This window comes from Diabrotica virgifera, chromosome 3 (genome assembly GCF_917563875.1).
Source record: "Diabrotica virgifera virgifera chromosome 3, PGI_DIABVI_V3a".
Taxonomy (NCBI): domain Eukaryota; kingdom Metazoa; phylum Arthropoda; class Insecta; order Coleoptera; family Chrysomelidae; genus Diabrotica; species Diabrotica virgifera.
In genome coordinates, this window is record NC_065445.1 from 121,917,614 (window position 1) to 121,941,757 (window position 24,144).

General features: G+C 34.4%; 1 protein-coding gene across 2 annotated transcripts in view; it reads left to right on the top strand.

Annotated features, from left to right (window-relative positions):
- Positions 1-24,144, top strand: part of LOC114334348 (chitin synthase chs-2) — a 167,101-nt gene that overhangs the window by 6,036 nt on the left and 136,921 nt on the right. For both annotated transcript variants that reach the window (XM_050646885.1, XM_050646886.1), the window contains exons 2-5: positions 3,099-3,198; positions 4,937-5,172; positions 10,439-10,732; positions 21,618-22,018. In XM_050646885.1, the coding sequence (XP_050502842.1) occupies positions 3,143-3,198; positions 4,937-5,172; positions 10,439-10,732; positions 21,618-22,018 (987 nt within the window). In that variant the 5' untranslated portion in view covers positions 3,099-3,142. The remainder of the gene's footprint in view (positions 1-3,098; positions 3,199-4,936; positions 5,173-10,438; positions 10,733-21,617; positions 22,019-24,144) is intronic.

Below are 24,144 nucleotides of genomic sequence, written 5' to 3' on the forward strand. Positions count from 1 at the left end.
GACAAGAATATCAAAATACTCTCCAAATAAAACTTAACGGAATTAGAGAGGAAGATACTACCGAAGAGGAATGGAGACAATTATTAAAAACAATATTAACGGTATCTGCAGAGGAAAGTGTCGGAAAAGCCAAAAGACAAAGGAATGCGAAATGGTATGATGATGATTGCATAACTGCAGTAGATGAAAAAAGGCAAGCTAGGCCTAACCAACTTTCAAGGAACACAATATATAGCAGAGAAATTTATAAAGAAGATATAATAAAAGCGACTAGAACAGCAGAAGAAAATAAAAGAGAGGTTTTGAAAGAACAAGTACAAGAAATCCTAGAGCATGAGAACAGACACGAAAGCCGAGAATTCTATAAAAAAATAAAAGAAATAAGATGGAATACTTAGGAATACTAGGAAGAAAACCTGAATGCAGACAATGAAAATGATAAAAACGAGAAAATATATTATACGGAGGAGCAGTAAATTGAAAATCCCCGGGTAATGAAGAAGTGGTTCAAATAATAAAGAAACTAAAAAACAACAAAGCGCCAGGAACAGACGGCTGCCTTTTAGTCTATAAGTATGGTGATGAGTATATATGCCATATTCCAGTGTTTATTCTAAAATTTGTCTCAGATTGCAATTTTTTTTATTTAGCTAATGCCTCGACAACTAATGGCGGCCATTGGCATGGTAGGTACGGTGAATTTTTGCAGTTAGGTGCCTAGTGTCATGTGTCGTGTGTGTGTTGAGTAAGTGTTTTGTTACTTTGCTAAGTCGACGTCATTGTCTTTGCAAAGAGACGCTAATTGTATCCGAACGTATGCGGTCCCTCCGGTGAGTACCGATCCCACAAGGACAGAAACTATTTTCATTTGGTAATTTATAATAAACGACAAATTTCTGACCCTGGTGAGATTCGAACTCACGACCATTCGGACCTTTCGATCCAAAGGTAGGCGCTTTTACCACTGAGCCACAGAAGGGTAGATTGCAATTTGATGAATTGTGGATTTACCACTTCTGAAACCAGCTTGGTATTTTCCTATTATTCTTCAAAAATAAAATAAGCTCTAACCTAAAAATAACTAAAATCATAAAATCTAAAATCTTAAAACATATTTATTATACATGGATTATTATTTACAATGTCCTATATGAAAGGAAGTAGAATTAAAACTCTTTTGTTAGAAATTGTTATTTAAATTGATTAAACTGATTCATCCTTTATTAGAAAATTGATATTAGCGATGATAAGATTAGAATGTTTTTAAGATAAAATTGGATTTACTATAATAACTTATAGAAACAAATCCCTGTTTTTTGTGATTTTTAGATAATGCATTTAGATAAAGTAAGATAATTTGAAATTATATTTTTAGCTATGAACTCATGGTACTGGTGATATACTGAAAGAATATTCTTTACTTTAATATTTTACATATGTGTTAGATATAATAATTTCCTTAAAAATAATACCTACCTACTGCATATCCAATAATAATAGCTTTTAAATCGAAACAATTCTTAGTCCAGGGTAATAAGGTTTTTTCCATGACACTTGAACAGCCAGGGTACTGAAACGTTTTTTCGACAGGTAATACTTATAAGAGCAAATTGTAACTATTTCCGACTATTTCCTGCGTAGGATCTGGCGGCCATTTTTATTTATATACAATTAACTGTCAAAAAATGGCATTTTCCCTTTTTTCTTCAAATCAACGAAAAACAGTGAAACTTATGATTTTTTTAGTACAAATATCTTCGAGATTATGGAAAAAGCTTTAAAATGACGTATTATAAAGTTTGATATATTCATTTATTGTTAATATAATTGTGAAAAAAGTTCGGAATTGCAAACAAAAATATTCTCGCAATAACTTTTGTAAAAATTAGTGTATAGCTTTGAAATTTTTGTCAAATAAGGGTTCTTTGGTGCTTAATATGCGATAAAAATTTGAAGGCGATTCATTCAATTGTTTAAATTTTATTCAAATTGTTTATCCCAGAGAGCATTTTTTTGCAATAACATAAGTCAGAAGAAAATGACGTTAGAATGGTTAGAACCATTCCACAGGTGTCAAATGAAAGAGCATGAGCTATATTTTCAAATTGGTTTAAAAAAAGTGAATAAAAATGCATTTATTAGTAATAAATAATTATGCAAAAGTATCGTAAATCTTTCCTTATAAACTTTTTATTTTGTTATATAAGAAATTATATATATTTATTACAATTTTTTATCAATTATGATATAGATAACATTACTTGGTAGTTGTGCACTTAAAACAGGGTAAAAAAGTTCATTTTTTTGGAAAAAAGTTATTAAAAAAGTTTATAAAGAAAAATTGACGATACTCTTGCATAATTATTTATTACTAATAAATGCATTCTTTATTCACTTTTTTAAACCATGTTGAAAATGTAGCTCATGCTCTTTCATTTGACTCCTGTGGAATGGTTCTAAGGTCATTTTTTTCTGACTTATGTTATGGCAAAAAAAATGCTCTCTGGGATAAACAATTTGAATAAAATTTAAACAAATGAATGAATCGATTTGAAATTTTTATCACATATTAAGCACCAAAGAACCCTCATTCGACAAAAATTTCAAAGCTGTGCACTAATCTTTACAACAGTTATTGAGAAAATATTTTTTTTGCAATTCCGACCTTTTTTCGCAATTATATTAACAATAAATGAATATATCAAACTTTGTAATACGTAATTTTAAAGCTTTTTCCATAATCTCGAAGATATTTGTACTAAAAAAATCATAAGTTTCACTGTTTTCCGTTGATTTGAAAAAAAGTTCTTGACAGTTAATTGTATATAAATAAAAATGGCCGCCAGATCCTACGCAGGAAATAGTTATAATTTGTTCCTATAGGTATTACCTGTCAAAAAAACGCTTCAGTACCTTGGCTGCTGAAGTGTCACGAACAGGGTATATTTTTGTCTTATTACCCTGGCCTGTATGTATATCCTTATTATCCGACACCTTTTTCATTACCAATGGATGTGTAAATATTAGTACTTACAATAACTAAAAATAATGAAAAATAATAAACTGCTTTGTCATAAAATAAAATAATGTTATTATAGGTCATGCTTACTTGATTGTTACCTAAGGAAATCTCAAAGCAATCATGAGAAGGAGGGAATTATATGATGACGAACTCGAACCCCTTGTGGAGAATACTCAGTAAGTATGAACACAAAGTAAACAACAAAGTAAACTTTGTTGCTATTTTCTTTTACATATTACTTATATAATCTTTTACTTATTATGTTATAGTCAAACCTCGAAGTTCCGACACTCCTAGGTTGGACTAGTCAATCCTCAGGTCTGACTCACGGTCTTAGTCAAACTTTTTATCCATCTCTTCATGCTTATAACATGTCCCACCCATCTCCATTTTTGCCTTGTAAATATAATATCGGTTTACAACGTTCTTCGACGTCTTCCTATTTCCAATCTCCATCTCGTTCTGTCATTCCATAGATCATCCTCAAGTTATCTGTCCCTGATTTCTCTATCAACTCCTTCTCTCCAACTTCTTGTAGACCTTCCCGGTCTGCGCCTTCCTCTTGGTTGCCATTCGAGGATTTGTCTTGGTATTCTATTCTCCGGCATTCTCCTTACGTGTCCGTACCAGCTGAGTTGTTTCGTCCTGATGTCATCAACAATAGTATGTGTAGCCCCCATGATTTCTCGGACTCTCTCGTTTGTTACTCTGTCACGTCTAGATATTCCCGCCGAACGGCGCCAGAAGTCCATTTCTGTTGCTCTAAGCATTTCCTCTGTTCTGTCTTTTAGGGGCCAAACTTCGCATTCATATGTTGTGATGCTTTTTATTACAGTGTTATATATTGTTTTTTTATTTTCCTTAGAAATATTTTTATCCAACAGCACGCTGTTCAGTAAGGATATGCCTTTCCTTCCCTGTATTTTTGCCTTGTAATACGTTCGATAATGTCTTCCACTCCGCTACGTCGACTAACTTCCTCGTTTCTTAATCTATTTATCAAGCCCCAAAAACATCGAATAACGAGTTTGCACTGATTTTGTAACGAATTTCCATAAAACTCCAGAAGATAAGGCCCATTACGGGTTCCAGTTGCCTCGAAATTCGAAGACCATTGCCGACATGATACTAGTGTTCAGTTTTAGTGTTCAGTAGTATGTCTATTACGGTGAAGATGTGAAAAAGTTACAGGTGTTGAAGACCAGAAGATGAGGCCGTAATGGGCCTCATCTTCTTTTTTTAAGTGTGTTCCAAGGGTTTGTATATACAAGCTATACACTCCCAAGGAAGCTGAAATTATTTTCACTTGAAGATCCTTTTTGTGTGGGTTTGGGAGATCATCCCATTCTGGATTTGGTTTTACAGTTTCTAGTGTGACTCCGCTGTTTCCACTACTTTTCTCCATTCTTCTCTTTCTTCGATTGTCCTTCCTATATTTCTTTCTAATTTTCATATATCTTCCACTTGCTGTCTCCACCCCAGTGTATGGTTCTTTTACCTTCTTCTTGGTGGTATCCATTATGTTTAAACTCTTAACGGATTGCTCTTCTCTCTTCTCATTATGTATCCATAACATCTAATTTTCTGTGCTTTTATTGCTCTAACTATATTCTCTTCACCCATCCATTCTTGTATTTCGTGGTTTATCCATTGTCTTGCATCCTCTTTGTTTTCCCTGTTTGGTCCCAGTATGTTTTTCATAATCTTCCTTTCAAAAACTTTCAGTTGCTCTTCTTCTCTTGCTGTTAATGTAAGTGTCTCTGAAGTATATACAACTATTGGTATCATGGTCCTTTTGTAGATTTTAATTTTTTTGTTTATGCTTGTTTTCTTATCTCTAATTGTAAACCAATATTATTTAATTTTATTTATTTTTTCCCTCATTTTTATGTAATGGTAAATTATTTCTTTCAGAACACAACCGAAATATCAATGGGATCTATTTAATAATGTACCTAGAGAGACAATATCTGGATCCACAATTGAATCTAAGTACATTGATTTATCTGTAAAATATCTAAAAATTTTCACAGTTATATTTACAATGTTAATAGTCTTAGGGTGCGCCGTAGTGTCAAAAGCAAGTTTACTATTTATGACATCTCAAATAAAGCCAAATATTACTAGGTTATATTGTAATGAAAACTTGGGTAAGTAAACTTTTATTTAGTAAAGTTTTGTTTGTAAATATATTTTTAATGAAAATTTTATTGCAAAAAGTTGTTAGGGGAAACAAAAATTCCAAGGAAATGAAGAGCTCTTCACTGTATTCCTCCAAACGAATGGAACAGAAGTCAAAATTATCAACGCGTGAAAATCTTTTAAAATTAAAAATCTGTATGATGCTACAGTGGATCCAAAACCCTTTTTTTAAGTGCGTCATTAATTTTGACGTCATATAGGATTTAAAGAATGACGCAAATCATTACATCACATTTTAGTTAAATCTGACAGTTGCCAGAATATTTATATTTATGTAAACATCAGTGGCGGCTGGTCCTATGAGGCAGGTGAGGCAGTGCCTCATCAGTATATCAATCCACTATTTACGTTATTTCTTTATCCCATCATCAATTCATTAAATATAACTTAACTTTTTGAAATTTGTTAAATAACTTTATTTTTATGATAAAGAATAAAAATAGGTACGGCCCTGGTAGTCCACAGCATCTCATTTTCACTTTCTCAAATAATGGTTACAGGAGAGGCATGCTTGGGCCAGCCTCTCATGGGTTCGGTTCTATATCTACAAAAGGGACTAGACCGAGCAGCAACAAAATTCCACTTCTGACAACAATTTCGAACGCTGTTTCAAATATCCTGCCTGAAGCATGCCTCAGTAGTGTAAAATACGATATAATATATAAGCGTATAGGGTCGAACTGCACCGATCTGTTTAATGGATAAAAATTATTGGATTTGTAATTTAGTATGTTAACAATTTATTATAAAAAGCAAAAAAGCAAGAGGTGTCCGATCTAATTTTTTTCTGACTATAATTAATAATTATTATTTAATTATTAAAAATTACTTTTTCTATAAATTAAAAAACATACAATAGGGTACATCGAAAAAATAAAAGTTGGAAATGTTATATCTAATAGTGTGAAAAAGTGCTAGTGTTATTTTTCAGCATATTAGTATTTTTAATTTATTTTTAAGCGAATGTTCTGCTCCCCCAACGACCTTGAATTTTATTAAATACCTGATTTTTATGGAAATTTCAATTTATATTATTTGGAATAAAATATGTGCTAACTCGATCTAAGATCAATTAAAGAAAACTTAAAATGTTGTCAATTACAAATTTAAACGATATTTAAAGTTTTATTTGTTTTTTCAGTCTCCCCAACCCATTTGTTATTATTACTTGTTATTATTAATACTTGTTATTATTAACCCCTACTTTGTTATTATTGCTGTTTGTAAATTAAAGATTTTTAAAATAGATAAACCAGGACTATGGGGAATAAAATCAAGGTGTGCTGTGGACGCCCCATTTTTAGGCAACCACCAAATATACCTGAAAATGTTTTACCGAAATACAAAAATACAAACAAGCGGTGAAGTTTTGTGGTTGCAAGAGGATAAAAAACTCAGCAAGAAAGAGCCAGAATATTTTCTAGTATTGCCGAACAGGTTGCAATTAAATTGGAGGAAATATGGAAAAAGGCTTTAATTCCAATAATTTAACATACAAGAATAATTATTCAGCTTTTAAAAGCATATCATAACAAATATATGAAACTTATGAAACCATTTACGAACAGGAAAAACAGTGAATTTTACAAAAATAAAATTCAATGCTTTAAGAACAAAAGTAAAACTACAGGTTTCGATCTTGCAGCATGCAAATGTGACACTCTGATTACCTAATTGTCTTTGTAGCAAATCTCAAAAAGTGCCTCTGGATAAGCGCGAATTTCTATTAAATCAAAGAGGTCCCAGAAAAATGGTGCTAAGCTCGATTGATAGGGAAAACAAAAACAAATATAATCACAGAGAACAACGGTAAAAGAAGAAAGTTACCGACGCAAAGACAAAACTTTAGCTCAAGTAAAAAACAGTACCAAGTTTTAGTTTCAATCGATCGTGAAGAACTCATAACACTTGTGCATGAGCCAGAGTGCAAATATTTCGGATATGGGTATCTCCTGTCTGGTATATCAGAAAGTATCGAATCCAGCTATTGCATGTGACGAAACAGTCGTAAATACTGGCGTTAAGGGTGATGTAATGCGGCTGTTAGAAGAACATCTTAAAAAACCGCTTCAGTGGTTTGTATGTCTGCGACATTGAAATGATCTACCCCTTGGACATCAAAAGAAATGTGCCAGTGACCAAATCAAAAAACGTGAGGGTATTCAAACTTTCTCCTATAACAATTTTTATTCAAACGACTACTTTGAGTTAATTAACTAACAAGAATATCACCTTACAGAAACACCTATATCTCTAGATCTTCGAGTGACAATCTGCGAGATTTTATTAAGAACCCTAACTTAGACCCTTTTAACATTGAGATTGAGAAATATCACTGCCACAAACAATGTGTAGAACTATGTGTCAAGCTTGTGACACAAGCTTCTCTAGTAGTTTGTGGAGCGTATTCGAGGGATGGATTTATAAAAACTCGAATTGATTCCAGAAAAACTATGCCTCACTATGCTAAATCGGAAGACATCTTCGAATATAATGCTTTTCCCATATTTTTTTGTAATATTTATATACCTAATTTTGTACTTTGCGTTATACATATTTATTTTAGTATTAAAAAACTTGGGTGACGTCAGGGAGATGGATAAGTTAGGCTATTTTGTTATAAAAAGAATATTTTAGTATACTTTTCTTAAGTTAAATTTTTAATAGCCTTGTGAAGCCAGAAAATATTTTCCAATTTAAACCGAATTTATTTATTCAAGTTCTATAAGCTATTACATTTCCCTTACAAAAGAAATTTGCATATTAATGTATTTTTTCTAATTTTTAGTTGCCGTGGGGGGCAGAAAATATTTTTTTATTTCAACGTAATTTTACTAAACTACTAAATAGTGTGTTAGGCAACTTTTGTGAGCTATTACATTTTCGTTTCGAAATAAAAATTTTTTTGGTCTGTTAACATTTTTTCAAAATTTTTAATTGTCTTGGGGGGGGGGGGGGGCGCAGAAGATATTTTCCAATTTCGAAAAAATTTTACCAAAATACTTAACAGTTGATTGGGCAACTTTTGTGAAGTATTACTTTTCCATCGCAAAAAAAAAATTTTCGCCTTTTTCGATGCACACTACTGTACAACGCTGATGAGACCCAGGAAGGACGAAATATCTGATGGATACTGTTTTGATATGTGGTATTAGTAATTATTATTAGCTAAAAAACTGCTACTATGAGTATGAACCTATCACAGACTTGGCCAGAAAATAATTTGTCTCTCTCTAAATACCAGCCTGCCACGTAAAATGGTATTCGAGCTTTCGTTGCTATTTTTGCCAATAAAATATTTATTTAATATAATTTGCAAGGGTTAAAATAAATACAGCAATGTTCTGTAGACGGCCTCACGTTATGACGTCACAAAATTGACCTTTCGCTCATTAAAGAGAAGCTAACCACAATAATATTCCTCAAGTGTAGTGTGCCTCACCATCTTGTACTATCACGAGCCGCCCCTGGTAAACATCAATATTTATACAAATACTTGCCAGAATATTAATAACTAATATATTTTAATGTAAAAATAAATAAAATATAAAATCAAATTTTTCACTATTGGGACCGTGCAAGTTCGGCAAAGCGACCCCTATTTCTACGCTCTATACTAAAATTCGCACTTTTAATTATATTGGCCAATTATATTAGTCCTGGTTACTGGATAATTGTCAAGGCCATAGTCCAAAAAAATAATAAGAAGAAAAAATAAGATTCAAGTTATGTTATGAAAACGTCAACAATTGTATGTAGTAAATAAAATTAGTTATTAAAATGCAGTACTGCAAGCAAAATAAAATTAATTAAATTTACCTTTATATAATAATTGCATATCATATCAATATTGTGGAGCAATATATAATTTTTCTGCTTCATTGACAGAAGGTATGAAATATACGTCAATATGACAATTTCAATTGACAATATGAATTATTTAAGATAGTTGCAATATTTCTCCGCGACTCGCGCAGGGTCGTTTCTCGTTTCCCCTTCCAAGTACTTGCACACCGCGAATACAATGTCCGAATATACTAATGACATACTAGTTATTTTCCTAACAACTGCAGTTTGCCGAACGACGCGAAGCGGGATTTCGGCAAGCAGTCGAGTGCGGAAAAGAGACTTTCTGCAAGAGTTAGGAACAATATTTTTTCTAAGAGTCTTTAAAAAATTACCAAATCTTAATCAATTAATTTAATTAATATGAAAATACATACACAAATTAATTCTTTGACAAGGTTGTCAAAACCAAACTTTCAATATAATTAGTTAACATAACGACGATCTTGGTTTCCATGACGATGATTCAAAACGACTGTTATTGTCTACCGATTGGACTTTCGAATATTATGTCAAAATAATTTTATTTCATCGAATTGTCGCGTTAATTTCATTAAAACAGGAACACAATAAGATATATTTGAAATAAATTAGTAAATAATATCTAAATATTAGTTTATTGCATGTATTATAATTACTTTAAGGCCATATTAACATATCCAAATTAACACACGTGCGGAAAAGTAAAAACCGCGTGCGGAAAAGTAACACGCGTGCGGAAAAGTGAAACTTTTTATCTCATTTTTGCACGCTCGTAGAAAAAATATTTATATTTAAGTCGCTTAAAAATACTAACCTAGAAATTACAATTGTCATTTTACCATATGATTTTGTGAAAATACCGTCACCATCGATTACTTTTGTGTCAAATTATCTTTATTTGCATCATTGATTGCTTGTCTATTTAGAGTATTGTAATCGCCAACCAATTATACATCTATAAATACTATAAGTCGTTTTAATATGCAAATGCCCGTCAAAGAATACATAATTTTCTAAGTTCAATGTATAATAATGACAGAGAGACAGAGGCACGTTTTTTTCTGTCACTTCCAACTGAAATGCTTTAGAAAGAATTCGACAATTTGTGACGCACTGAAAAAAGGGTTTGGGATTATCTGTATGATTTTTTTCTGACGGATATTCTTACGTTAAAGTTGATTTCATGTAAAATCGAATGAAATATCTTCAAATAATCGCATCTCGTAAATATTGGCAATATCATTTTAAACTCTTCTACTTTAAAATGTATAAAATATGTCTGAATTGTCAATATGAATTTTTTCCAGCTTAAATTGTGGCTTATTTCCCAAGTAAAACAGTAAATTTAATTTTTAGTAAAAAAATTATATTATTTTTAAATTTTAGATACACGACAACAATATATTGTGATCCACCCACAAGAAGAAAGAACAGTATGGATTTGGATAATAATATTTTCGTATATGGTACCAGAACTAGGAACATTTATCAGATCGGTCAGAATAATAAGTTTCAAAAGTTGGAATTATCCCACTAAGCTGGACTTTTTGATTTTGGCAACAACAGAAATTTTGCCAGTCATCGGGAGCGCTCTTCTTGTATTTATAGTTTTTCCTGAAATTGATGTAATTAAAGCAGCCATGTTAACCAATGGCGTTTGCTTGGTACCAGGAATTGTCGGTAAGTATCTGAATATTATGTTTATTATTGTGGAGAAGTTAATGGTTGTTTATTTTGCTCTTTTCTTAAATCCTATATTTTAGGAAGCTTGAGGTATTCTTCTTTTTCCAATTGGCATTTAACCAATAGAAATTGGTAACGATTCTCCGAAATGTATGTTATGGAAAAAATGTCTATTACTTACAATCCTTTAAATAAACACAAACTTTCCGGGCTCCACAATTCTGAATGATGCAGATAGGCAAACCAACATATACCAAAGGTCTATAGATTGGGAAATAGCCACAGCAATCACAAGATGAAACAGATATATCAAACATAGATAGGCTATAAATACATTTCGGCCATATAAGTCTCCAGGGACAGATTGTATATATCCGATACTGTTGCATATGGGATTAGAGGTATTGATACCACACCTACGCAAGCTTCTTAAAGCCTGTTTAGCATGGGGGGTCATACCGGAAATGTGAGGTAAAAGGTTAAAGTTATATACTTGTCTAAGATAGGTAAAGTACCAAACCTAACAACAAAGTCATATAGACCAATAAGCCTATCCTCTTTTCTATCAAAAACGCTGGAAAGGCTTCTTGATAGATACATCAGAGACGAAGTGCTAAAAGATAATCCTCTAAGCAATCGTCAATATGCATACCAACCTGGTAAATCTACGGACTCTGCGTTGGATGATCTAAATAGGCTTATCTCAAAGTCAATGGAGGACAAAGAGGTAGCAATGGCCGCTTTTTTAGATATTGAAGGGGCATTTAATAATGTTACTACCAGCTTTTTGATAGGGGCTATGAGTAGACGAGGAGAATAGGATAGTAATATCCACTCTGGGTAAAGCAACCATCAAAGCAAGAGTAGGTGGAGGCTAACCACAAGGATGAGTTCTGGCACCTCTACTTTGGGCAACCTTGGTAGATGATCTTCTCAAAAATCTGTCCACAGAAGACTTTTACTGTCTAGGATACGCTGACGATATAGCCATCGTTGTCAGGGGCAGGTTTGCCCAGGTGGTGTCTGGGAGAATGCAAGCAGCCCTAAATATAGTTGACAACTGGTGTAAACAAGAGAGACTGATAGTCAATGCTCAGAAAAAACAAATGGTTAACTTCACCAAAAAGACAGCACTACAAGGCTTAAAACCACCGGTGCTGGGAGAAAAAGAGATTTCATTTGCCAAAGAAACAAAATACCTTGGGGTTTATTTTGATCGTAGGCAAACATGGAATACTCACATCCTGAAAACCACACAGAAAGCTACTATGTCCTTGGGTAGATGTAGAAGAATGTACGGTTAGAATTGGGGGCTTAACCCCAAAATGACTCTATGGTTATACACAAGGGTTATTAGACCTGTGATATGGGTCGGTGACGTGGTAGACAAAGACGCAGCAAGTGGGAGCAATAAGACTGATAGGTAATATTCAAAGGCTAGCATGCCTGTGTATTACGGGGGCCATAAAAACAACTCCTACAGCAGCGTTGGAAGTCCTGCTGAATCTACCATCACTTCAGATCTTTGTTCAGGGCGAAGCCAGATCAGTGATGCACAGATTAATGCATAGTCAGCTACTTATAAGCCAGGTGCATGGTGCTGACAACAGAAAGCTAAAGCTAATTGAGGAAGGCCAATATTATAATGGGACAGCCAATCGATGCAACAGCAACGAGATATAACTTTGATAATAAGTTCAAAATTAATATACCAGGCAGGGAAGACTGGAAGGAAGGTGTACACATACAAGGTGATGCTACCTGGTAAACTGATAACTCAAAAACATCGGAAGGTGTGGGAGCCGGCATAGTAGGGACAAATCAACGAATACATTTCCCGGTAAGTCCATCAAAGAATGTCACAGTTTTCCAGGCGGAAATAACGTCAATCCATCACTGCGTGGAAGAAATAGAAAGGCAGGAAAGAACGTTCCATTCAGTTCCCATCTTCACAGATAGTTAGGCAGCGCTTAAGGCACTCGATTCTGTAGATTTCAATTCTAAGCTAGTAAGGGATTGTGTGTGTGCCTTAAATAAACTAGGAGACCGTAGCAAGGTTACGGTAGCCTGGGTACCGGGGTGCGAGGGTCATAAGGGCAATGAAAAAGCTAATGCAATGGCCAAACAAGGCTCATTAATTCCATTCGTTGGACCGGAACCCTTCTGCGACGTTGCAAAGGCAGTAACAAGAACGGTTACAAGAAAGCGGGTAGCTTACAAATCTTTGGAATGGTGGAGGAATTCACCAGGACAAAGACAGGCGAAACAGTTCATTATAGAACATTTGCCAAAATTTACGGCAGACCTAATAAGCAAAGACAGGAAAACAGTCAAAGCCATAGTAGGTCTGCCAACAGAGCACTGTAAGCTGAATAGAAACTTAAAGCTAATGGGATTGTCAGATGATGACCTATGTAGATTCTGTCATCTGGAAAAAGAAACAGCACAGCACATTCTATCTTAGTGTGACAGTCTGGCAAATGTGTGGTATTTTGAATTAGGAGAAAATCTAACGGCTAATAGCTACACGGAAGGTTGTCTCGAAGCTATTAGACTTTTAAAAAGGGTCAGGTTAGAGAATGTTATCTAGGACTAAAGGAATACAATAGATCTGAAAAGGTCGCAGTGGAATAGGCCAGAAGGCCACCTATTTACATCTACCTATCTATCTTTTAAATTGGTTTTATTAAATTTAAAGTAAGATGAGCTACCAGTTTCGCTGTTTACAAGTTATAGAGCATCTTCAGGCCCACAAGAAACTAAGGATATCAGTACAAGATTTTGTATGGTTTCATTTCATTGAAAGAAGTTGGTGGATGTATATAAAGTGATCCTATGAAAATATGTAAACAGCGAAACCGGTCGCCCCATCTTACTTTAAATATAATAAAACCAATTTAAAGGATTGTGAGTAGAGAACCTTTTTTCCATAACATACATGAATATGTGCTCACACCAGCAATTTTTTCATCATTATTCTCAGAAAATTTACCCCATACCGAAATATGCTTTTACCTTGGGGGTGAAATACACCCCAAATGAGGGGGCTTATAACGATATATTAAAAATAACATCAAAGAATCGATAAAAAAAATATTCTAAGCAAAAAATCATCTAATAAGTTTTTCTGAAAAAACAAATACTTCTGATTCTATTAATTCGTGATTGAAAATCTCAATTTTTTTTTGTTTTTAATATATTTTTAAATATATATATATTTAATATATATTTAATAAATTTGTTTTTTTTTTCATTTTTGCTATGAGCCTAATACAAACCGTGTTGTAACTCATTGAAGGTGACAATTTAGTATTAAATGGCAAATTTTAAACAGAAGAACGGTCAATTTTACTGATAATATTTTTGTAATAGTAATTTAAATTTTGTAATAGGTATAATTCTGAAATTATTTTAAAAAAAAGGCATTAAAATGTAGAACTCACTAGCATATGAACTAAGGGGGTTATGACAAAAATAAGGTTGATTGCTATTGTTTTTTGTGAGAAGAAAAACAAAAATACTACCCTTGACATTTCTATCCTAATTGCAATTAAACGTTATCCATTTCAAATTAACTTGATTTAGGCATCAGTAGTGGGATTAATAAAAAACAGTAGTTCTTATAAGAAAAAACTTTTTGTTGTTGAGCAAATTTTGAGTCATTGTTTTTGGAAAAAAACTCTATATAACATTTGCTTAGAATATATTTTATATCGATTCTTGAGGATATTTTCAATATAAAGATTCCAACTCCCTAGTTGATGTTTATTTCACTCAAAATTAAAAGGACACTTCAGCATAGGATAGAGATAGATTTTGCTTACTAAGGTATTCCATACTTACTGCTAAACTTTCAAGAAAATCTACACATATTGATCGAATTCGAAGTTAAAAATTTTGAACTAAAGACTAAGTTTTCAATCTAATAGCACACAAAACAACACTAAAACGGTTGTTCTACATCCTATCAGATTAAAAACAATGGGAACCTTCTCTGGTTACACCTCCGACGCTTCTAAAATTTGCAAGCCATAACAGATGCTGAGACTAAGGAAGATGAGGGAATTTTACAATTTATAATTCACGTCCCATCTGCTTAGCGCGGTAAAGTTCCAACGAGAATGGTTCCCTTCGTACTCCAATCAGAGTAAACATGTAAATCAAAAATGAATAACCATTTTCAATTTCGTTGCAACACGAAACTACCGATTCATCATATTCTAATTCAGAGAGTGTTGCAAACACCTCTACCGGTTTCAAAACTTATTAGTCTCTCATCAGGAGGCACATATGCTGCTCTCTCTGACCCAACCAGGACAAACCTCGGCGTGCAGTTAAGGGGCGCTTTCCTACAAATTCGCCGGTCGCTGGTAGCAGCGAATTAGTAGCCGCTACCAATTAATTCAGGCATCGTTAATGCGTTTTAAATAGAACTATTCTCCTAGAAGCTACTGGGTCGCTGCTACCAACGACTGAGTCGTCAGTCGCCGGTCGCCAGTCGTAGGTCTCGTTGGGAAGCAGACTAGCGTCCCCAGTCGCCACAAATAATAGTGTCTTTGTTTGTTGCATATTTCTTTAAAGACTATGGAAATAGGTTTAACAGGTAAATATCTGTGTTTATTGTTTATATTTGGTGTATATGTACATGCAAACATATTTTTTATAATTGGTAGGTACTATATTAGTTGAAAAAGTAGCCGGTCGCCAGTCGTAGGTCTCGTTCGGAAGCAGACTAGCGTCCCCAGTCGCTACGACTAGTAGATAGTGTTTGTATTTTTTGCATATTTATTTAACGACTATAGAAATAGGTTTAAAAATAAATACAGTGCTCAACAATTGATAAGAATCAAAGTAATATTTTACGCCAAAAATAGTTGGGAGTTTGTAAAAGTTTAATATAATTATTAAAATATTAATAACCCGACTTTGTTATCAAGTTTAAATGAAATAAAATAAATTTTGTTATTGTAGCAATTTTGATATTTGTTTTACTATCGTCAGCAAAATTTTGAGCACACAGTTAGGGTTCAGTTGTTTTTAATAATGGAGTATTTTTATTAGTCAGGTATAAACTATGCCTCGAAGACGTTTAGATATGGTCCGAATGCAACAGATTGTGATGTGAGTTGGGTCAACGAAAAGTGAAGTGGCTCAACGTTTGGGGTTTTTACAAAGTGTTGTAAATAGAGCTTGGAATCTGGAATCGTTATATCACAAATGGTGTAGGCTCATAACGTTCATGGTAGAGGGCGACAACGGAGTACCAGGCCTGTTGATGACCCATATATACGAATTATTTCTAGATTGAACCCAACATATTATATTGCTCGTATCAACAGAACATTGCGTGACGCCACTGAAAGAATAATTTTAAACCAAACCGTTAGAAGAAGGTTGCATATGAGTGGCTTAAGAGCAAGAATATGTTCATATCATCCAGTAATAATCAGGGAACATCGCGGATTGAGAAGACTGTGGGCTGAAGAACACAGCAACTGGACAATCAACGAATGGAGAATCGGTATATTTACAGATGATTCTAGATTTCGTAAAAACAATTCCGATGTTCGTAATTTGGTTTGGATGAAACGAGGAGAGAGGTATAATGAAAATTATAGGGTGCCTACTACTACTTTTGGGGGAGGCTCTATTTGCGTTTGGGGTGGTATTTGTTTTGTTAGACGCACCGACTTAGTGGATCTGACAAATTCTACGATGATGGCTCAAAAATATAGAGATATGGCTGTAGAACTAACTATTGTACCATTTGCGGGTGTAATCGGAGAAAGTTTTGTCCTTATTGACCAGTATCCCGTGTCCAGTATCACGGTATTGACCAAATAAAGTAGCCAGTCGTGTCACTAGATATGAACTGCATAGAACTTGTCTGGGCTGCTATAATACAACTAGATGTGTTAGATAATAATACGCTTATAATACGTTAGATGTGAATACGCTTCAACAGTTAAGTAAAACTGTGAAGCACATATGGACAACTTGTGATCAAAATTTTTTGAATGCATTAATTGAGAGTATGTAATAGAGCAAGAAGTAGGAAGTAGAGCATTCACGAGGAAGTCCACTAAAATATTAGAATTTTTTATTTAAGTTTTGTAGGCCAATTATATCGTTATTTTTGATTTTGTAGAACACAATTTTAAGTTCCCTTATTTTAATAAATTGATTTTCTTGTTAACATATATTATTTTTGCTTTTGATTATTATTTATATTTCAAAATATATGTATATTGTCTAACTATAACCAACGAAAAAATACTGCAACGTCAACAAACTTTTAAAATATTTTAATTAATAATTATTATGATCCTTATCTATTGTTGAGCAGTGTATTTGTGTTTATTGTTTATATTTGGTTTATGTATTTAACTATTTTATACTACATTAGTTGAAAAAAATACCCATTAATAAATTTTGGAAAAAACTGATAAGTACATATTCATTGTTATTATACCTACCTACATACAGTAATGGAGACTTTTACCACAGAAGATAATGTTAAACTGATTCATTTTGTTAGCAATTATCCTGAATTTTACGATCCAAAAAATGAATCATATAAGTTGACGGCAAAGAAATACATTTAATTTCGGTAAATTTAATTAAATAGAGAAGTATTCGCAGCTACCAGCGACTCGGTAGCGGCTACCAATTCGCAGCTACCAGCGACCGGCGAATTTGTAGGAAAACGCCCCTTTTTAGAATTGCAACGAACGATATGGCATGGATACCCTAGCGGCAACTCGATGTCTTCGTTGCAATTCGTAAAAATATGTTTTTAATACATAATTTATTTATTCTGCAGGGTTCCATCAGAAGATCTCTATTTTCATTTCTGATATTTTGGTTGTATCGTTGTTCTATTTCTGATACTATCTCACTGCAACACGGGGTTAAAATTACCCATAATGATTTTTGAAATGCAAGATCTGCGTTTAAAAATGGCTAAGCTATTAAAATGTCATGATTTATCAAAACCTATAAAAATCAGCTCACTACGATGTAATATCTTTCCGATACTGTTGTTTGGAGTTGGGTCGTGGACTCTCACAGACGCCATGTGCAAGAAAATTGAGACTTTCGAAATGTGGCTTTATCATCGAATCCTGAAAATATCTTGTACCGACCACTTACTAGTCAGGACGTTTTATTAAGAATAGAAAATGAAAAAGAGCTGTTAACCACAATAAAAATAGCCAAAATCCAATACCTCTGTCACATCATAAAGAACAGCGAAAGATATGGACTAACCCAGGGGTGGGCAAATACTTTTAAGCGCGGGCCAAAATGAAATTTTCAAAATGTCTCCCGGGCCGGAGACTATACCCGGCATAAGCCACAATTTTACCAAAAAAATGATTTTATTAACGTTTCGACGTCCAAGTCGAAATAATGATTTTGGTGGAGGTTTTTCCCAGACCAAGAAATTTTTTTGACAAAAATACTATAAGTATTATTTTAAAGCATCTGAACAAAGACATTTGACTGTTAATAATAAATAATAGTAATAATTGTCTTACTTGTGTGTACGTGCGAACAATTTGTTCCCAGTAAAATTACGAAATTTTTAATATGATCCATTATATTAAGCCATAACAAGGATCCAGATAAAAATGAAATTCAGAAATTCGATCAAGAATAGAGTAATCAAGAGCAGCCTTTTTGAAGATGAGAAAATTTCTGAGAAACCAAAGTATAATCTGCAAATCTGATATCGGATGGTAAAATGTTATGTCCAACTATGATAGACGAAATTCAAAGGAGACAACTGATCTGGTATGGTCATGTAGAAAGAATGGACGACGGCAGGCTGCCAAAACAAATTTTAAAATGGATGCCAAGGGAAAGAAGGAAGAGAGGAAGGCCGAAACAATCCTGGCTAGGAGGCATTCAGAAGGCAATGTCGGAAAGGAACCTTCACCCTGGCGAATACAATGACAGCCGAAGCTGGAAACTGGGAACGGGAAGGCGGAGAACCCTATAAAAAAACTGGGATAATAATATTAATGTTAGATCCACTCTATTCTTTTTTATTGGATTATTAATGCTGACTTAATGAGAAATCTGCAAGCTTTTGAAATGTGGCTTTTTAGGAGAATTTTTAAAATACCATGGACCGATCATATTACGAACGAAATGGTGTTTCACAGAATGGAAAAGGAACAGAGAACTTTTGACCGTCATTAAAAGGAGAAAGACGGCAAGGGGAAAAGGCACATACTTAAAAATGATAAGTACATTATTGTAAGTTGTTGCAGCAGCTGATTATGAAAGGTAAAATCGAAGGAAAAGGTGTCCTGGTAGACGACAAATACCCTGGCCGAAAAATATTCGCGTCTGGACCGGGTTAAGCACACAGATGCTTTTAAGAAAAGCAGAAGATAGATATTCATTATTTATATAAACACTACGAACACTAATACTGTTGATTTCAACAAAATCGCATAAAAGATATTAAAAGCGTAGGCGCAAAATTTCGGACCAATTCTTTTTAAATGCATTCATTTTTTTCGAATCCTGAGAAAACTAATAAATATTTTTGAAAAATTTAAACGCAGAATGAAAGATTACATTATTATCGAGGGCCGAAATTTTCAGGGACTTTTGGTCCTCGGTAATAATGTAATATTTCATGTTCCATGCGTTTAAATTGTTCAAAAATACTTATCAGTTTTCTCAGGATTAAAAAAAATGAATGCATTTAAAAAGCATTGCACCTACGCTCTTAAAAATATGCTTGCGGGATTTCTTAACGGGCCGGATCAAGTAAGCAAAACGGCCGGATCCGGCCCGCGGGCAGGCTTTTGCCCACCCCTGGACTAACCACAAATCTTTTTAGAGCAGCAGTGTGCAAAGTACAGATTGCCATGATGGTCACCAACATCCGAAACGGATAAGCACTACAAGAAGAATAGTATAAATTCTTCTTGTGGGTTCTCGTTTATTGTACTCTGGAGTTGTTAATAAAAGTTTTCTCTTGTATTGGTATTTCTGTTGTTCTCTGCTGCATATATCGCTATCACATTGAAAGGTTTGATATCCAGTTTGATTTTTACACTAACTATTCTTTCGGAGGTATATTTACATTCTTGTACTTGGCGTAAAAATTTCCTATACACTAACAGGGGATTTTTGTTCGGCACTATAGATTGTAATATGTGCACTATACTACGAAACCTGATAGAAAATGACATTAAAGACAAACAACCGGAAAAACAAGCGGGATTTAGGGCCGGACGCTCCACTATGTATAATATTTTCACATTAAAAATTGCAATGGAAAAACGAGTGCAGAGAAATAGAGAAACCCATATAGCTTTAATAAATTTGGAAAAAGCCCATGACAGTGTACCGATCTCCCAACTGTGGATAGAAATGGGTAACTTGAAAATAAACCCAATTTTTATTAACGCCACTCCAAAATACTACGAACAAAACTTTGCAAGAATTAAAATGGGACAAGAAATCACCTCTCCTTTTCAAACAACACAGGGACTAAGACAAGGCTGTTGTCTGTCACCCACCTTATTTAAAATCTATTTGGACAGATCCTTAGTGAAATGGGTAAAAAAATGTAGAAACATGGGAATAACGGTGGAAGAAAACACGCTATATACACTTTTCTTTGCGGATGACCAGGTAGTAATTGCCGAAGACAGCGACGATCTTAGCTATATGGTAAGAAAACTGCAAGAAGAATATGAGGTGGCAGGTCTAAACATGAATATGACAAAATGTGAATATCTCTCAGTGGGAACGGATGAAATATGTGACCTAGTCTTGGAAGACGACAAAATCAAAGGCGTGCAATCTTGCAAATATTTGGGGGTCATTTTCAACAAGAAGGGAAATAGCGCAGATGAAATCAGGGAAAGAATAAACAAGGGCAGAGCAGCGACCCGTGCCTTAAACTCTCTTCTCTGGCAAAAAACAATACGACGAAAAACCAAAAAACACATTTACGGAAGTATAGTCCAAAATATTACACTTTACGGTTCGGAAATATGGGACGTCACCAAAGCTAATAGAAACAAACTGATGACGACAGAAATGGATTATCTGAGACGAAGCTGCGGTAGATCGAAACTGGAGAGAGTTAGAAACGAACAAATAAGAAACGAAATGAAAATGGAGCGAAATATCACTGATGACATAGAAAGAAAACAATTAATCTGGTTCGGACATGTTAAAAGAATGCCAGAGTACAGATCGCCTAGAAGAGTACTGGAGTGGATCCCTCCTGAAAGAAGAAAGAGAGGACGACCACGGAGAAGTTGTCGCAACGATATTTATGAAGCAATGGGGGCAAGAGACATGGAAGAGGCAACTGCATATGACAGAAAAAGATGGAAATTGGGGGCAGAGAAGCGGCGACAGCCGTAATCAATCCGTTATATACATATATACTATGGATTTTCAGAAAGTCAACCAACATACTTGATCCTTCCTTTTTTCCTCTTTTTTTGTGCACATGTGTCTATATTTAAAAGCTCTTAGGTTATTTCCTGAGAAGCTCTTAGGTTCGCTGTTTCTATGAGCTGTATGGTGTTAAAATTTATCGATAGGGTGCTAACCTGGTTGTAGATCGCCTCGTCCGTTATCCAGGCTTCGGTTCGGCTACAGTTTTGTTGAGCTACTCGATCTACTCAACAAGATTGCAGACGGAATTATTTTAAGTCAAATTATTTTTTCACTAAGAGACCAATTTGCGAATTTCTCTTATTTCCTTCTTATTTATAAATACATTACCTTCTGGGTATATGGTTTGTGTTGGAAGTGTGAGTGCATGAGAGTTTTAAAAATAAGTCCTAATGCTTTGATTCTTCCGGAATTGTATTAATCGTAAGTTATTTTATTTTTCTAGCAATGATATCAAGATCAACATCGAAAGTTCGCCAAGGACTATGTTATGGACTGGATATAGCAGCCATAGTTATTCAAGCAAGTGCTTTAGTTGTGTGGCCTCTGGTAGAAAACAGGAAAATATTGTATATCATTCCTATAGCTCTCAGTCTAATATCTGTTGGATGGTGGGAAAATTTTCTCTCGGAGAAAACTCCAATTCCCTGGGTAAAAAAATTTGCAAAGGCAAAAAAACAATTTAAAACAGATGTTTATTTTACATATGCCTTAATCACCCCCATCAAATGTTTGATCTTCCTTTTATCTGCAGTAACAATTATATGGATAAGAGAAGGAGATGTTGGCTTCTTGTTCGATAAATTTGGAGATGCATTTAGTAGTCACTCGTTTAATGTTACACAGGTAAAATAATATATTATAATAGTACTCGCATTATAAAAGTAAGATATAATACTAAATTTTATTAAATTTATATTAAAATTTGAACAATAAAACAATCGGTTATACGAATATATTTATACAACTTTACAGACTGAATTTGTCTTATAATAACATCGTTCTCTGCTTATCTATGAAATAAGGTTATTCTCGAGAAATCTGGACTCGCCATCTCTTATTTTCGCATGACCTTTTACCTACCGCTTGCCCCTCCAAGTGGCTTCCAGTGCATATCGCGCTCGCTCCAGAATATTCCGACACGTTCGAGTTGGGAACCGTTATACGGGGGTCGGTCAAAAGTACTCTTCATTATTATAAAACAGGTCATCTTCATTATTATAATGTGGCATCTGGATTATCTGGATATTATTGGTGATTCCGAATAATCACACGTCTTGCTATTCCTTTGGTGTCTTCATCGGAGCCTTTTTTGTTTGGTTTCCTAGCTCTTACAATTTTTGAAATTTTATCTTCTCCCATTATCGTTTTATTTTGATTCCAATTTCTTCTTCGTTCTCTTTGCAATCACACTCCGTTTTGGACGTCACACTTTTGCCTGATAACTTCGTCTCATAGACGATGTCGTCAAGTTTTCCATACTATAGATCTTAATGTCTTCATCACTTTATGTGGTGTGTTTGGTGATGAGTGATGGATTTTACAGACTTTAAAGGTTATATTTCTTATTTGCTCTTATATATTGATTACTGTTTTCATCATCATCATCACGTAGCGCTACAACCCTGGGTGGGTCCTGGCTGACTGTACAACTTTCTTCCAATTTGTTCGGTCTTCCATCAACCTAGGGTTAAATTGGATGTTCATTTTCCGGAGATCTGCTTGGATGTTATCTCTCCATCGCATTCTGGGACGTCCGAGTGGTATTTTGCCTGTAGGAATCTCCTCCCATACCAGTCTTACAAGTCTCTCGTTATGAAGTCTGTGCACGTGGCCTACCCATCTTAGTCGCTGTGATTTAATTTCTTGGACAATATCGGTGTCATTGTAGAGTTCTTTTAATTCGAGGTTGGTTCTGATCCTATACTGGTTTGTGTTAATGTCGTGGTGAGGTCCGAAAATTTTTCTTAGTATTTTTCGTTCAAAACGTCTCAGCTTTTCTTCGTTTGATTTGGTCATGGTCCACGTTTCGCAACCATATGTTAGTACAGGTCTGACGATGGATTTATATATTTTGATCTTGGAACTTCTTGTAAGATTTTTTGATTTTATAAGCTTATCCAGTGCGAATAGACAGCGATTTTCTGATTGGTTCTGTCTTTTATTTCTTCAGTAACATCGTTGTCAGCTGTGATTACGGCCCCCAGATACTTAAATCGTTGTACTCTTTCGAAATTGAAGGTGTTGATCATCACATTTTGTCCTATCCTGTCTCTTCGTGTCGTTCTATTTATACACATAAATTTCGTCTTCTCTTCATTAATCCTCAGCCCTACTTCGCTTGTTGCTCCTTCTACCTTGTTGAAAATGGCTTTTGTGGATAGGATGGAGTCTCCAACGAGATTAATGTCATCTGCGTATGCTAGTAATAACTTGGGACCTTGAACCGATAGCAGTTCTGTCTTTATTTCGGCCGACCTCATGGCTTTCTCTAATACAAGGTTAAAAAGTAGTGGAGATAACGCATCACCCTGTTTGAGTCCACTGTTGATTTCGAAGCTGTCAGACAGTTTATTATTTACACGTACTTTTGATATTCCACCCTCTATACAGACTTTAGTCATCCGAATGAGTTTCTGTGTTATTGACAACTCCGCCATGGCATTAAATACTTGGCTTCTTTCTACGCTGTCATATGCCTGTCGAAAGTCTATGAAGAGATTGTGTATGGGTCTGTTATACTCCCATCCCTTTTCTAGAAGCTGTCTCAGCGTGAATAATTGATCTATTGTGAATATGTTTGCCCTAAAACCGGCTTGATATTCTCCTAGGACATTTTCAGCATATGATTACTGTTTTGCCTTTCGTTTTGTTTTCTTGTGGTACCACATCCCATTTGGATGTATCAAAGCCAAATGGCATGTGACACTGTATGGGCACATGTGATGTAAAATGTTTAAAGGCGGTTTAAG